The sequence below is a fragment of the Syzygium oleosum genome, unplaced genomic scaffold, assembly GCF_021117445.2.
Source record: "Syzygium oleosum isolate NSW1041296 unplaced genomic scaffold, Sole_v2.1 Sole_v2.28, whole genome shotgun sequence".
NCBI classification, from domain to species: domain Eukaryota; kingdom Viridiplantae; phylum Streptophyta; class Magnoliopsida; order Myrtales; family Myrtaceae; genus Syzygium; species Syzygium oleosum.
This window is the reverse complement of record NW_026607512.1, coordinates 2,738,835-2,755,789: the sequence shown is the minus strand read 5'-3', so window position 1 is coordinate 2,755,789 and position 16,955 is coordinate 2,738,835. Positions and strand designations below refer to the sequence as shown.

Genomic DNA, 16,955 nt, shown 5'->3' with positions numbered 1-16,955 from the left:
CTGCCATGAGCATGTGATCACCTAAAATACCCTGAAGCGTTATACGCTGGGTTCAGATAATAATGAGCTGTGTGATCACCTAAGGACCTTCGGGTCGATACCGTCCTCATGCACTTTGAAGCAGGACGATGCCCGGTACGTCCGGAAGGCGACCATCCTCATGCACTTTGAAACGTGCTCTGGTTCGCAAGGAGAACAGTGTTGCGCCTTATGCACTTTGAAGCAGGCTAGAGACACTGGGCCAGATCGGATGCTGCGCCTCATGCACTTTGAAGCAGGCTAGACGCACCGGGCCGTGAAAAATTGATGACTCGAGTCGTAATAATAATTAATTGGGCAAGTGTACCAGTGTGGGCCAGTGGGCCAAAGAAATGTGCATGACATGTCAATGACATTTGCATGCATAAACATGCATTGAATGGCATGCGAGTGTGTGAGACTCGGTGTATGAGCATGTGATTGGCGTACGTGTGATAATGTGTGCCACGTATGTCCCGTGATTATTACATATTGAACTATTTAACCTCTAGGGTCAGAGAATTGTATGATTATGGTTGTGTTATGATTTTAAATGTTTGTTTCCGGTCAGGAGATTGCATGCTAGCCTAGCCTAGGTTTAGGGGTTGAACTCATTGAGATTCGTCTCACGGTTGTGTAAACCGAAACATTTCAGACCCCCAGCCGTAGAATGTCGAGGGCATCACCTCTTTTTGGGATACCGCACAATATTCAGCGGTCGTCAAGCGTGCACCCCTGTGGCGATGGAGCAGCCTATGTGAGATATTATGCTGTTTTGTTTATAAATGTGGGAGAGGCGCACTACCACACCCAAGAATATGTGGCTTGGTGCTATCGAGGAGCCGACGGAGCAATCGGACCCCCGCTCAGGACCTTTGATGTCCCGGTAGACGTGAATAATGTCATGATCCCACAGATGGTAAGTGGTGAGATTTCCGATCCTCCAACTACGCCTTGATTGGAGCAGCCAGGGCGAGACCGTGGACGGACCTGCTGCTATGGTCGAGGAGGCTGAGGAACCTGAAGTGTTGTATGCTGGTCCGGAACCCTTGGACCACCAGAATGAAGAAGAGCCGGTAGCCATGGAAGTAGATCACGAAATGGATGGAGAGGTTGAGGAACTGGGATCCGATCAGGAAATAGGAGCCGAGGACGAGCTGGGATTATACTTAGACCCTGAGTTAGAACCGGATTCGGAGGACGAGAGTGATGCAGCAGAGGACATGGATTCCGAGGAGTCCGAGTCCCAGGAGAGCTCGATAGAGGAGTCCTCAGGGTCCGACCCGGACTGGGGTCCCTAGGTTAGCAATACTCCTAAGTAAAGCGAGTACACCTTTTTGACTGAAGCCTGTCTTAGTCCCATCCAGTATCCCTAGCCACTGACCCTTTTGACCTAGAGGCTGCTATTATGAGTGTTGACTGCTGTTGTTGTATAAACAAATATTGTAAAAAGGTTTTTATAGCAATGTAAGTATGTACCTATTTTCTACTGCGATCGTGTTTATTGCTTGGCTATCCTTGGCTCGTTTTTTTAATTGTCAGGGTTGTTTATTTAATCGCTTCCGTTTGTGCTTGTTCTCTATTTGGGCGTTGGGTCGGCGACGCTTCCTGGGACGTCGCACTGCAATCGACCAAGGTAGGGATGTTAGCGCTTCGTAGGGTACGGGGCGTGACAACACGCATCTCGACCACACGCACTACAAATCACTCACATTCTAATGCCCACATACACATCGAACACACCACATTTCCAATTCCACATTCCACGCTCGGTCACGCACCAATCACATCATTTTCGTTAATTGCCATCGGGACCCGCGTAAACACGCCTCAGGCCCAAACGATCGCGCCCCGAGCATCACACGCCTCGGTCCGATCCCACGTTCACACTTTCCTCAGCCTTCGCCAAATGCGACAGGCCTACGTGATCAAGGCCCGAGCTTAGAATGTCTCGACCTGATCCCACATTCACTTTCTTTCCTTAGCCCGTACCAAATGCGACAGGCCTACGTGATCGCAGCCCGAGCTTAGAATGTCTCGGCCCGATCCCGATCTCATCCGAGCTAGTCGTGCCTCGGGCCAATCTCAATTTTCCAGCTTTCTCATACCTCAGCCAGCGCCAAATGCGACTGACCTACATGATCGCGACCCGAGCTTATAATATCTCGGCCCGATCCCACATTCTCGCACTTACACACGTTCACATTAATTTCCTTACACACAATTGCACCCATAACCACATAATCTCATCACAAAGGCGCATTCGCGCACAAATCCGCATTTTTCCACACCCAAACGTCTTCAAATCAATTTCAATCCTTCACGGGACTTTCACAGAATTCCGAGACGGACCTAATGGTACCCGTCTCGCACCCAACAGCAACCCTCAGTACGTCACACGGCACATCACAGCCAGCAAACAGTATTTTCTGCACTCAAAATCACAATATTACACTTCCGGTTCTTCACGACACTTGCGTGAAATCCCGATCCTAACTTAACGGTACAAACCGCGTCTCCAACAGCACCTCACGGCATACCAAACACGCAATCACAGCATTGATCGGCCTCAAAAATTTCCGTCAAAACTCCCCAAATTCAATCCTAGGCCCCGCATATCAACTTCGCCCGCAAAACCATACCGAACCGCGTCTATCTAGGCCCGAAACAACCCAATATACTAGATAAAGTTTAGGATGAACTTACCGAGCTCTAAACTATCGCGGTTAGAGTGAAAGCGGCGGCAAAACCCGAGATCTAATGGCGGCTTGCGGCGGCGGCGATGTACGGCAAGCGGCGGCGACGGCGGTGGCTTGGGCGGTCGGCGGCGGCTCACGGTTTGGGCCGGTGAGGCTCACGGCCAAGAGAGACCGAGAGAGAGAGTCACGGAGGAGGGGGTGAGGCGGTGGTGCGGTGGAACGGCGGCAATGGACGGCGTGGCGGGGCGGCGGTCCGGGACGGCGGCGCGGCGGCGACACGGCGATCCGGGCGAGAGAGAGAGAGAGAGAGAGAGAGAGAGAGAGAGAGAGAGAGAGAGAGAGAGATGATCGGAAGGGAGGGGGCTCACGGAGGAGAGGGGCCGAATGGGAGGGGAGAGAGGAGAGAGAGAGGGATAAGGTTGGACCAATTTTGACCCAATTTGGCTAATTACCAAAATACCCCTCTCTAATCTTTTTGATCCAACGGTCCAGATTCGATCTTATCTTGAAATCGACGGCCCAGATCGAATCTCATCCAAAATATCCAAGGGCAATATTGTAATTTCTCAAAAAGTTCAAGGGAAAAATTGTCTTTTCCAAATTTAAGGGCAAAATTACCAAAATACCCTTGCCCTTTATAACTAGCCATTTAGAATTCCTTAGGGGTAAAATAGTCACTTTCTCATTTTTTGCCCAAATTGAATTTTTCTGAAGGATTCGGGCACACCCAAAAATCGCACGTTACACCCGCAACGTCGTCCTAACGTTCTGCCGTGACTTCCTAATTTTCCGATGCCCAATTTGGTCTAAATTTAATAATTAAATTCTATATAATGTAACTCGTGCATATCTCTGACTAACGGGCGGCTTTCCGGGAAATTCGCAGAATCGACCCATGACTAATACTAAATCGAGTCACGTGCAATTTATTCAGACCGTAGCGACTTCGGTTGTCAATAAAATCGCGAGGATCAATCACTAGTTCCGATGAGTACGATCGTTTGGAATAGGTTCTGGATCGTTCGTCAATTCATTTCGGGGTCAAACGGAATCACCCGTGATCCACGTGTATGACAATAAGGAATCGGCCCATCACTATCCTAAGATCGGCCTACACTGGCTCAAAATGTCACATCGATGATTTTATGGTCGAAAGTCAGTTCGCGATCGAATTCCTCTAGTCGTACGAATTTAAATCCCCCATTAGCCTTTCCCTAATGGTTAGTATCCCAGGAATAATCAGTTCCGGGCGAGACTGCCTACAAGTACATTAATAAAATCGGCTATTTCATAATTTCCAAATGGGCGAAATTTCGGAATGTCACAATCTTCCCCCCTTACAAAAATTTCGTCATCGAAATTTGCATTCCAACTAACTATCAAACAATTGGGGGGTAATAAAGTTGCATCAGTTCCTCACTTTCCCAAGTCGCGCTTTCAGTCCCATGATGCTTCCATACTACCTTGACCATCGGGATCGTCTTGTTCCTCAAGACTCGTTCTTTTCGATCTTCGATCCTTATCGGTCCTTCGGTGTACGAAACCCTGTCGTCGACTTCAATTTCCTCGCATAGGCGACATCTTAAGGAACACATGATCCCCTACTTGGAATTCCAACGGTCTTCGCCTCCTATCTGCATAATTTTCTTGACGGCTTTGTACCGTCTTCAGCCTTTCGCGTATAATCTTAACAGCTTCGACTGATTGTTTTACCAACTCTGGTCCGGTTATAGTCCTTTCTCCCACTTCGATCCAACATACGGGCGTTCTACATACCCTGCCATACAGTGCTTCAAACAGCGCCATTCCAATGCTCTGCTGAAAGCTGTTATTATACGTGAATTCCACTAAGGGCAATTGTTCCTCCTACATGCCCTGAAAATCCAACACACACGCCCGGAGCATGTCCTCTAAAGTTTGAATCGATCTCTCAGACTGACCATCTGTCTACGGATGATAGGCAATACTAAATTGCAGCTTCGATCCTAACGCCATCTGCAGACTCTTCCAAAAATTTGACGGTAAATCTGGGATCACGGTCCGACGTAATAGTCACTGGCACTCCGTGCAATCTAACAATCTGTTGCACATACCAATCAGCATATCGATCCAGTGCGAAGTCCTTTCGCACGGCTAGGAAATGTGCCGATTTAGTCAATTTATTGACAATCACCCATATACAATCATGGCCTCTTTGGCTCCTCGGTAATCCCATCACAAAATCTATTGTGATATATTCCCACTTCCATTCTGGGATTTCCAAAGGTCACAACAATCCTCCTGGCTTACAGTATTACGCTTTCACTTACTGGCACGACAGAAATCTAGCCACATGTCTGGCTATGTTTACCTTCATACCATTCCACCAATAATACTGTCTTAAATTCTGATACATTTTCGTGCTACCAGGGTGGATACTATAGCTACTACGATGCGCTTCCGACAAAATTTCCTCCTTCAGTTCCGCATCGTCTGGCACACATACTCAACTTCAATATCCCATCCTTGGATACTTGGAAGTCCGGTTTCCTCTCAGTAGAGTTCATCGCAAGAATTTTCTGGGTCTCTTGATCTGTAGTCTGTGAAGCCCTAACCTTAGCCTGGATTTCCGTCTCAATCCTGAGCGTGGTTAACAGGCTTGCGACTTGACTCACCTCGAACTTAAACTCCGAGTCTTGTATTTTCTCTAATAAGGTCCATTCCTTGACCATCAAGTGCGCGATACTTGATTTCCGGCTCAACGCATCCGCTACCCAGTTAGCCCCTCCGGGGTGATATAGAATATCACAGTCATAGTCCTTCAGCAACTTCATCCAACGCCGCTGCCTCATTCGCTGCCTCATATTCAGCTCTTTCTGGGAAAATAAATACTTGAGGCTTTGATGGTCAGTATAAATCTGAAACCTCTCTCCACATGGATAGTGTCGCCAAATCTTCGGGGCGAACACTATTGCGGCTAACTCCAAGTCATGCGTCGAGTAATTTAACTCATGCAGCCTCAACTGCCTTGATGCATAGGCTACCACTCGCCCATGTTGCATCAGCACACATCCCAACCCTTTCAACGACGCATCACTATATATCTCGTATCCTCTAGGTCCCGACGGAATAGTCAACACCGGTGCCATTGTCAATCTATGCTTCATCTCCTGAAAACTCCTTTCACATTTGTCTGTCCATTCAAACCTCATTTCCTTTTTCAACAAATGTGTCAATGGTGTTGCTATCGCCGAAAACCCTTTCACCAAGCGTCCATAATACCCGGCTAAATCCAAAAAGCTTCGAACTTCAGTTATAGTTGTTAGCCTCGGCCATTCCATTACGGCCTCAATCTTCGCCGGATCTACCGAAATTCCATCTCCCGAAATCACATGTCCAAGAAACGCGACTCGGTTGAGCCAAAACTCGCACTTGCTAAATTTAGCATACAATGCGATCTCTCTCAAAGTCTGCAAAACCCTACTCAAATGGAATTCATGCTCTTCTGAACTCTTCGAATACACCAATATATCGTCTATAAAGACTATCACAAACTGGTCTAAGAATTCCTTGTACACTCTGCTCATTAAATCCATAAACGCAGCAGGGGCGTTCGTCAATCCAAATGGCATCACAGTAAACTCATAATGTCCGTACCTCGTCCTGAATACCGTTTTCGGTATATCCTCGTTTCTAATCCTCAACTGGTGATACCCGATCCTTAAATCAATCTTAGAAAAATACCGAAGCCCCTTGCAGCTGATCAAACAAATCATCAATCCTTGGCAAAGGATATTTATTCTTGATGATCACTTGATTCAGTTGACGATAATCAATACACAACCTCAGTGACCCATCTTTCTTCCTCACAAACAGAACTGGCGCTCCCCACGGAGACGCACTTGGACGGATACATCCTCTGTCCAACAATTCCTGCATTTGCACCTTTAATTTTTTCAATTCTGACAACGACATCCTATAGGGTGCCTTCGAGATTGGCTCTGTCCCAGGTGCCAATTTGATCACAAATTCTACTTTCCTTTCTGGTGGCAATCCCGGTAATTCCTGAGGAAAGACATCGGGATAATCGCGTACCACGGCTATGTCCTCTAGCCTCAGCTCCTCAGCCGTCGAATCTAAAACAGTCGCTAGAAATCCCTCACATCCTTCACCCAACAACTTCGTCATTTCTAGCGACGAAATCCAAGGAATCGAGGTTCCTCCTCGATTTCCTACAAATTCGAATCTAGGGTGTCCAACAGGATTAAATTGGATCACCCTGCTACTGCAGACCAATACTGCCCCTTGTTTAACTAACCAATCCATGCCCACTATCACATCAAAATCATACATCGCTAGAACCGCTAAATCAATCCTCTCTTCGCTACTACCAATGATAATCATACAATCCGGCATTCCAACGAAACAAAAATCTTATCATTCAAGGGGGTAGTCACACACAACATCACATCAAGCAGTCGCGGTTCCATACTAGTCAATTTAACAAATTGATCAGACACAAATGAATGTGATGCCCCCGGATCAAATAAAGCATATGTAGCATGATCACAGAGAGAAACCGTACCTGTGACCACGCCTGGCGCATTCTCCGCTTCCCTTCTGGCCATTGCATACACTCGTCCTTGGGCCGGCGGCCTATTCTGGTTCGGGGGTACAGGCAGCCCAACCTGATTTCCAACTCTGGGCGGCGGCGGTAATGCTGGCGGTCTAGCCTGTCTATTATTAGGGCAGTTCTTTGCTTGATGGCCCATTCCGCCACATCTGTAACATACCATATTCCTACTCGGACACGGTCCATTCCCATGCCTTTCTCCACATACCCGACATGGACCATTTTGAAAACGGGCAGGTTTCCCAATATTCCTTCTAACAGGAGGGACAAAACGTCCATTATCTAACATCGGTCTCTTCCTAGGATTACGATTGTCCCTACCCTGGACAAATCTCGACCTAGAAGCGGCGGCCCTATCCACCTGATCCCGCTCAAGAATCTGGGCCCTATCAAATATTTCCTCGTACGTCCTCAGATTTACCAGTAACAACTGGCTGCGAATATCAGCCTTCAATCCGTCCCGAAATCTTCGCGCCTTGTCATCGGGATGCTCTACCATTCTCGGCGCAAACTTAGATAATCTCGCAAATTCCGCCTCATACTGATCTACCGTCATCTGGCCCTGGCGGAGTCTCATAAATTCAGCTAACTTTCCTTCCCTAGCATTGGCCGAAAAATACTTCTCATAAAAACTTTAGTAAAAGCAGCCCAAGTTCGGGCTGTACCCTCTAGAAATATCCTATCTTTGATGGCCTTCCACCAATCATTCGCGTTATCCTGCAACTGGTAAACCGCCAGAGTTATCCTCTCATTATCATTGCACTCTAGCACCTCAAAAGCTTTCTCGAGTTCCTCTACCCATCTAGGTGCAGCCTCAGGGTCACTTTTCCTAGAAAACTTAGGCGGTTTTAGCTTCATGAACTGCTCTACCAGTTGATGCTTTGGTCTATTCACATTCACTTGCCCATGCCCTTGATTTCCATTATTATTAGCAACAGCGGCCGCAGCGGCCTCGGCAGCTTGGGCAATCGTAGCAGCTCGTTCTTGAGTCTGCTGTCCTATTATATTACCAATCTGCTCTAGGGTCCTCATGACCGCTTCCATTCTAGGGTCCTCTACAGGTCTAACATCGGCTCTGGGTTCCTCTGCAACCCCAGCACCAACTCTTGGATTTTCTATCGCTCTAGCATCCATTTCGAGGTCTTCTACAGCTCTAGCTCGAGTACGACCTCGACCTCTGGTTCCTTTTCCTACGCCCCTTCTTAGGCTTCGTCCTACACCTCTTCCTTCACTGCTCATGGTTCCAGCTTTCTACCACTCTACTACCTGCTATAATTCCATACAGGAATTAGAGACCTAGGCCAACTGATCCAGTCTATCCCTAGGTAGTGAATTAACACAATATTCCACTTAACAGGCAATCAATCATACAGCACCAAACCACATCAATTGGGTTCATGCACTTACCTCGGGTCCAGACGCACCTGCACTCCAACCATTATTACAATTAATCATTCACAATCACAACAAACAGTCTAGAATACGTGTAGCACTAGGTATATCTATGACTCACTAAGGTTTCTCCAACCAGCTATCACTATCCTGGGTCTCCACTCCTTATCACTCCAAGCTCTGATCATCTTAAATCGAGCAGACCTTGCTCTGATACCAATTCAAACGGGTTGTCACGCTCCGAACCCCATCGAGCTCGTGACTTCCCTCTACCTCGGTCTAATCAGTGCGACGTCCCAGGAACACGTCGCCGACCCAAAGTTCCCATCCTCAGCTGATTCGCGGCGGAAATAATTATAAAATCCCAAACAATAAAATTTGAGATTACCAGGAATAACTAGATCGCTGAACCGCCAACATATACATACATTACACTTCCAAAGATATACAATATTCATCATAATTTACAAGCACACCGAACTAGTAACTATTAACTTCCAAAATACAAAAAGGATCAGCATCCTAGATCAGCATTCTCCAAAAATGGGGCACTCTCAAACTATTGCCTCGCTCCCAGAACTAGTCCCTACGCCCTTTCAAAGGCGTCCACTCTGACTCACTGTCCTCGGCATCACCACCTGAATCCTCCTCAGCTGTCTGATCACCCGACGGTTCCGAGTCTGCCTCAATATGTTCATGGCTCAGGTGGGGGCTCTGAAATAGTTTGGTTAATACAACCATGAGACACTTCTCAATAAGTTGTAACCTAAACCCTACCTAGGCTACCACGTTATTCCAGACATATCCAGACACAACCAAGCAACAAACACAAACATCATCATCCACACGATCACACTAACCTGGACTCTTGGCATAAACAGCCTGCACATTAGTCCGCAATCATAACAAACAATTCTCACACGCATCTCGACCACACGCACTAAAAATCACTCACATTCTCATGCCCACATACACATCGAACACACCACATTTCCAATTCCACATTCCACGCTCGGTCACGCACCAATCACATCATTTTTGTTAATTGCCATTGGGACCCGCGTAAACACGCCTCAGGCTCAAACGATCGCGCCCCGAGCATCACACGCCTCGGTCCGATCCCACGTTCACACTTTCCTCAGCCTTCGCCAAATGCGACAGGCCTACGTGATCAAGGCCCGAGCCTAGAATGTCTCGGCATGATCCCACATTCACTTTCTTTCCTCAGCCCGCACCAAATGCGACAAGCCTACGTGATCGCAGCCCGAGCTTAGAATGTCTCGGCCCGATCCCGATCTCATCCGAGCTAGTCGTGCCTCGGGCCAATCTCAATTTTTCCCGCTCTTTCATACCTCAACCAGCGCCAAATGCGACTGACCTACATGATCGCGACCCGAGCTTATAATATCTCGGCCCGATCCCACATTCTCGCACTTACACACGTTCACATTAATTTCCTTACACACAATTGCACCCATAACCACATAATCTCATCACAAAGGCGCATTCGCGCACAAATCCGCATTTTTCCACACCCAAACGTCTTCAAATCAATTTCAATCCTTCACGGGACTTTCACAGAATTCCGAGACGGACCTAATGGTACCCGTCTCGCACCCAACAGCAACCCTCAGTACGTCACACGGCACATCACAGCCAGCAAACAGTATTTTCTGCACTCAAAATCACAATATTACACTTCCGGCTCTTCACGACACTTGCGTGAAATCCCGAGCCTAACTTAACGGTACAAACCGCGTCTCCAACAGCACCTCACGGCATACCAAACACGCAATCACAGCATTGATCGGCCTTAAAAATTTCCGTCAAAACTCCCCAAATTCAATCCTAGGCCCCGCATATCAACTTCGCCCACAAAACCATACCAAACCGCGTCTATCTAGGCCCGAAACAACCCAATATACTAGATAAAGTTTAGGATGAACTTACCGAGCTCTAAACTATCGCGGTTAGAGCGAAAGTGGCGGCGAAACCCGAGATCTAACGGCGGCTTGCGGCGGCGGCGATGTACAGCAAGCGGCGGCGACGGCGGTGGCTTGGGCGGTCGGCGGCGGCTCACGGCTTAGGCCGGTGAGGCTCACGGCCAAGAGAGACCGAGAGAGAGAGTCACGGAGGAGGGGGTGAGGCGGTGGTGCGGTGGAACGGCGCCGATGGGCGGCGTGGCGCGGCGGCGACACGGCGATCCGGGCGAGAGAGAGAGAGAGAGAGAGAGAGAGAGAGAGAGAGAGAGAGATGATCGGAAGAGAGAGGGCTCACAGAGGAGAGGGGCCGAATGGGAGGGGAGAGAGGAGAGAGAGAGGGATAAGATTAGACCAATTTTGACCCAATTTGGCTAATTACCAAAATACCCCTCTCTAATCTTTTTGATCCAACGGTCCAGATTCGATCTTATCTTGAAATCGACGGCCCAGATCGAATCTCATCCAAAATATCCAAGGGCAATCTTGTAATTTCTCAAAAAGTTCAAGGGCAAAATTGTCTGTTTCAAATTTGAGGGCAAAATTACCAAAATGCCCTTGCCCTTTATAACTAGCCCTTTAGAAATACTTAGGGGTAAAATGGTCACTTTCTCATTTCTTGCCCAAATTGAATTTTTCTGAAGGATTCGGGCACACCCAAAAATCGCACGTTACACCCGCAACGTCGTCCTAACGTTCTGTCGTGACTTCCTAATTTTCCGATGCCCAATTTGATCTAAATTTAATAATTAAATTCTATATAATGTAACTCGTGCATATCTCTGACTAACGGGCGGCTTTCCGGGAGAATCGACCCGTGACTAATACTAAATCGAGTCACGTGCAATTTATTCAGACAGTAACGACTTCGGTTGTCAATAAAATCGCGAGGATCAATCACTAGTTCCGATGAGTACGATCGTTTGGAATAGGTTCTGGATCGTTCGTCAATTCATTTCGGGGTCAAACGGAATCACCCGTGATCCACGTGTATGACAATAACGAATCGGCCCATCACTATCCTAAGATCGGCCTACAATGGCTCAAAATGTCACCTCGACGATTTTATGGTCGAAAGTCAGTTCGCGATCGAATTCCTCTAGTCGTACGAATTTAAATCCCCCATTAGCCTTTCCCTAATGGTTAATATCCCAGAAATGATCAGTTCCGGGCGAGACTGCCTACAAGTACATTAATAAAATCGGCTATTTCATAATTCTCAAATGGGCGAAATTTCGGAATGTCACAAAAAATCCCAAACTGATACATCTGTGACAATTTTACCCCGAACTAATATTTTAATTTTTTTTTTTTTTCGAATTTTTTCGAATTTTTTTAGTTTTTCTTCTCTTTTCTTTTTCCTTTCCTTTTCTTTCTTTTTTTTTTCCTTCATCTTCAACCTCTGGCCGGCGAGGTCGGCCTTGCCCACCTCTGGCGAGGTTCGACCTCGCCAGTTGCCGGCGAGAGGTCGTCCTCGCTGTCGCTGGCGAGGTTCGACCTCACCGACAATTGGCGAGGTCGAACCTCGCCAGGGGTGGGGCAAGGCCGACCTTGCCAGCTGCCGGCGAGGTCGGCCTTGCCAGCGGCCGGCGGGGCGGAGCTCGCCGGCCCCTACCTTTGGCCGGTCGCCGAACCGGCGACCGGCCAGAGGTTGAAGATGAAGAAAAAAAAAAAGAAAGGAAAGGAAAAAGAAAAGAAAAGAAAGGGTTAATACCACGAAAAACCCTAAACCGGTACACTTATGACAGATTTACCCCAAACTATTTTTTTTACCATAAAAAATTCCAAACTGGTACATATATGATAATTTTACCCCGAACTATTTTATTGACTACCAAAAACCCCAAATTGGTACACCTGTGACAATTTTACCCCGAACTAATTTTTTAATATTATTTTTTCGAAATTTTTTAGTTTTTCTTTTCTATTCTTTTTCCTTTCCTTTCCTTTCCTTTTTTTTTTCCTTCATCTTCAACCTCTGGCGGGTCGCCGGTCCGGCGACCGGCCAGAGGCAGAGGCCTGCGAGGTCGGCCCCGTCGGCCGCTGGCAAGGCCGACCTCGCCGGCAACTGGCAAGGTCGGCCTTGCCCCACCCTTGGCAAGGTTCGACCTCGCCAATTGCCGGTGAGGTTGAACCTCGCCAGCGACGGCGAGGACGACCCCTCGCCAGGGGTGGGCAAGGCCGACCTCACCAGTTGCCGGCGAGGTCGGCCCCGCCCAACAACAGCGAGGATGGCCTTGCCGGCCAGAGGTTGAAGATGAAGGGAAAAAAAAAAGAAAAGGAAAGGAAAAAGAAAAGATAATAAAAACTAAAAAAATTCGAAAAAATTCAAGAAAATAAAAAATAATATTAAAATATTAGTTTGGGGTAAAATTGTCACAGGTGTACCAGTTTGGGGTTTTTGGTGGTAAAAAAAATAGTTCGGGGTAAAATTATCACAGATGTACCAGTTTGAGGTTTTTTATGGTCAAAAACATAGTTTGGGGTAAATCTGTCACAAGTGTACCAGTTTAGGGTTTTTCATGGTATTAACCCGAAAAGAAAAACTAAAAAATTTCGAAAAAATAATATTAAAAAATTAGTTTTGGGTAAAATTGTCACATGTGTATCAGTTTTGGGTTTTTGGTGGTCAAAAAAATAGTTCGGGGTAAAATTGTCACAGATGTACAAGTTTGGGGTTTTTTATGGTAAAAAAAATAATTTGGGGTAAATCTGTCATAACTGTACCGGTTTAGGGATTTTCGTGGTATTAACCCTTTAAACTTTGCTCATGATTTGATGATTTTCTTCGGGGGAGAAAAAATCTTTACAGGAAATTCTTTTGATTTTCGAGGGATTCCAATTGATATCGGGCCCCTAGTTAACCCCCAAAAACTGAGATTTCTTTGGCAGGCGGTGAGGACGAGGGAAACTTCCTATTAAATATCTTGGTTTCCCCTTAATCTTAGAGAAACTGACAGGGATTGTCAACCTCCTGCGGACAAAATCATTAGTAGATTTAAAGCGTAGACTTTTAAGCACCTGGCATGTGCTGGTAGACTTCAATTAATCAAGTCTGTAATCTACAGCTTGGTTAACTTTTGGTGCCAAAAAATAGGTTGTGAAGATGGTTGAAAGGAAATGCATTTGTCCTCTTATGCAAGGGAATTCTGAGAATGCTGGAGGAGCTAAGGTTGCCTGAGAAGTCATTTGTCCAAGGTGGAGAATTTAGGGGTGAGGAAGATGGACCGCCCGAACCGGGACCGGACCAATCGGTTTGGTCTGGTTCTAGGGAATATCGGTCTGGTTCCTGGTTCCTCAAAGCGGAACTGGTTTCCGGACGGTCCTGTTCCCGGTTCTAGGGTGAGAATCGGATCGGACCGATAAATATATATATTTTTCTAAATTTTCATATATATATTTATTTACTTTTTAAATTTTTTGACAAAAAATAGAAAGCCTAATCTAATTTCTCCAATTTCATCTCGCCTTGACCAATAAGTAATTGGTCCTATTGGAACCGGATCGGATCGGAAACCGATCAAGAATTGGCATTCCCTTTATGGTTGACTGTAAGATTGATAATTGTCTTTACTGGTGTTGTTGGACTTGTAGACTGTAGTGGGTCTTAGTCATTCCACTCTCTCGGTTTTGAGCTAATACAAGACAAAAACAAGAATCCGAACAAAACAAAAACGGAAAAGAAAATAGAAGAGAACGAAGCACGCGTGTGAAGCGGAATGCACCGAGTGGCAGATTTCTCCAGCACCATGAAGTGCAGCAGCAGGATCACCGCCCTCTTCTCTCTTCCGGTCCCTTCTCGCATCCAATTCCAAATCTTCGTGCACATCTTTAAGCCCTATACATATATACACACCGCAATAATTGGCAAGAGCAACCCGAAAGCACACTAGCATCTTAGTGCAGCACCATGGAGCCCATCGACGACAAGGAGGAGACGGTGGTGATCCGGGCCGTGAGCCACGACGAGGAAGGCAAGAAGAGAGTGGAGAAGACCGAGGTCGACACCCACAACGTCGACACGCTCAGGTACGTAGAGAGGAAGCTGATGGACAAGGGCGTGATCCGGATGGAGCGCCTCCCCGTGGACGGCATCGGGATCGGCCGCCTGCCCCTGAAGTCCAGCTGCGACGGCAAGTACACGTGGGAGGGACCCAATGGCACGGTGGAGGCCGAGCTCGAGCCGGCGCCCCCGGCGATCGACGAGAGGGACCCAAACTACGTGGACGAGGAGGCCGAGGGGAGGATCCTTAGGGGGGAGGTGAGCGACGTCGCGGCCTACGTGGCGGGCGAGGTGGAAGTGCCCAAGGCCGAGGAGGTCGGCGTGGCTGGGATCGACGTCGACCCCCAGTTGCAAGTCAACCTTCAGTAGTTAAATTAGCTGATGGTTTTTCATGTTCGACTTTGTTAAAAATATCAACTTTTGGTCGCGTTGTCGTGTTCTTTTCAATCATATTTGCATGTCAAGCGTTTGCCTAAACACGTTTGGACTTCGGTGTTAAATGTTAAGCGAGCTCTTTTCTTTTTCCATAACATAGATAGCATCAACAAAGATGGGCATAGAGACGAAAATTCTATTTTCGATATTTGTTCAGAACCGCACGAACAGGTCTGAATCTGATAGCAAGGTTTCTCTCAGGCATATCGTCAAGCATCTTCTCTGCTGCATCAATACGGGGACATTTCGCGCACATGTCGACCAAAGCACTTCCCACAAGGATGTCGCATTCAAAACCCATGTTTGATCACCAAGCAATGAATCTGGTCACCGTGAGACGACGCTATGGTCCCTGCACAGGCAGGTCAAATAGCAGAGAAGGCGAAATGGTTAGGGTAAATACCAGTGAGCGAAGTCCTGTTCCACATGCCCACACGGGCACGATAAAAAGATGCGCGACAGTGATACAAATCTTTAATTGTAAAATGTAAATCGCGGGTCGTGTCGACTTGATACCGTACTAAATAACAAATATTTTTATTTGTTGTAAAAAATTTCACATAATGTAATTTTTCTTTTGCTGTTTCATACGTTGACATTTACGTTTGTTTGCACCAAAAAAATATCAAGTCCTCGGTACGAGGAGACACATAATTAAAGTGTCATTTATTGTCAAGCATGTGACCCACCATCGACAACCAAGAAAATATTGATATTGGATAATCAATGTCGATCAGTTGTGGGTACATGACAACATATGACTAATGAAGGTCGATAAAAGTATCGATTAACAGGCTCGTTGAACCATCTGGACACCAAGAAGAAATTGAACACACGAGGAGTATCAAGATACAATTACGAGTTTGCAGTTACCAGAAAGCAGAGTAATTGAGATCATGGGATGACTGGTGTGCGTTTTTAGAGGAACAATAATTTGGAACAAGATCATGGCATCATGAGAGTGTGGGTACAAGACTCTCAAAAGTTGAAGAATATGGACACAATAGCTAGGAACCACTCAATAGCAGTTACAACACAACCAACATAAATACCACCAGTCATCTACTGAAGAGCCCCACACAAATTACATGAAATTACTATCTTTCAGTATCTTTTCTTTCATACATTACATTCCGGCGTGTTTCTTAGCTGTAGTTTCCAGATTCGTGTTGACGATTAAATTCCAGCATGTCATTTATGCATGCTAAAGTTTTGTCGTCGATTAAATTCCGGCACAGTTTATTTATGCTTGGCTTTGTTGTAGAGTCTCTATTTTTCAGACCTATTAATTAAATTCTGACACGATTTATATTTGTACGGTCTCGTTCGAATTCAAGTTGTTGATTTCTTTATCACTTGTGATATTTTCTATTTGTAGTCGACGCAAAATCTGTCTCATTCAATTAAAATCCAGAGAATGACTTTCGGCGAAAGATATTTCATCGCGGGAGAGATTTTTGCGAAACAATAATAATAAAATTTATTTTCCATTGAGTTGGCATCCGAATAATGTCCCCCATGAGACTGACTAAAACTTTGGCTGAATTTGCAGATAATTTGGGAAGACAAAATCCAATTTTCGCTTAAATATGTGTATAGATATGCATCACTTATTGGATTTTTTATCATCAAAATAAACGTTGCTAGAAAATGTAGGAGAAATGTTAACACCTGAAAAGAATCGAACCTTAGCGGGTCGGGTCGGGTTGGGTCTCTGCTATAATTGAAGTCTGGCCCAAATATGTTGGGCCAAGCCCGTACATTCGCCTTTTTTATTAGATTGTCAATAAAAGGTGCACCTGCAAAGTCTGCCAAAA

The 16,955-nt window shown here is 46.3% G+C and overlaps 1 protein-coding gene across 1 annotated transcript; it reads left to right on the top strand.

Annotated features, from left to right (window-relative positions):
* The first annotated feature begins 14,485 nt into the window (after positions 1 to 14,485).
* LOC115675263 (uncharacterized) lies at positions 14,486 to 15,180 on the top strand. Its single transcript, XM_030597863.2, has one exon. The coding sequence runs from the start codon at positions 14,611 to 14,613 to the stop codon at positions 15,070 to 15,072; it is 462 nt and encodes a 153-aa protein (XP_030453723.1). The 5' UTR covers positions 14,486 to 14,610; the 3' UTR covers positions 15,073 to 15,180.
* Positions 15,181 to 16,955: the final 1,775 nt, after the last annotated feature.

Bases quoted from the DNA above. Each gene is read 5' to 3' on its own strand.
- LOC115675263 (XM_030597863.2), top strand. From the start codon at position 14,611: ATGGAGCCCATCGACGACAAGGAGGAGACGGTGGTGATCCGGGCCGTG.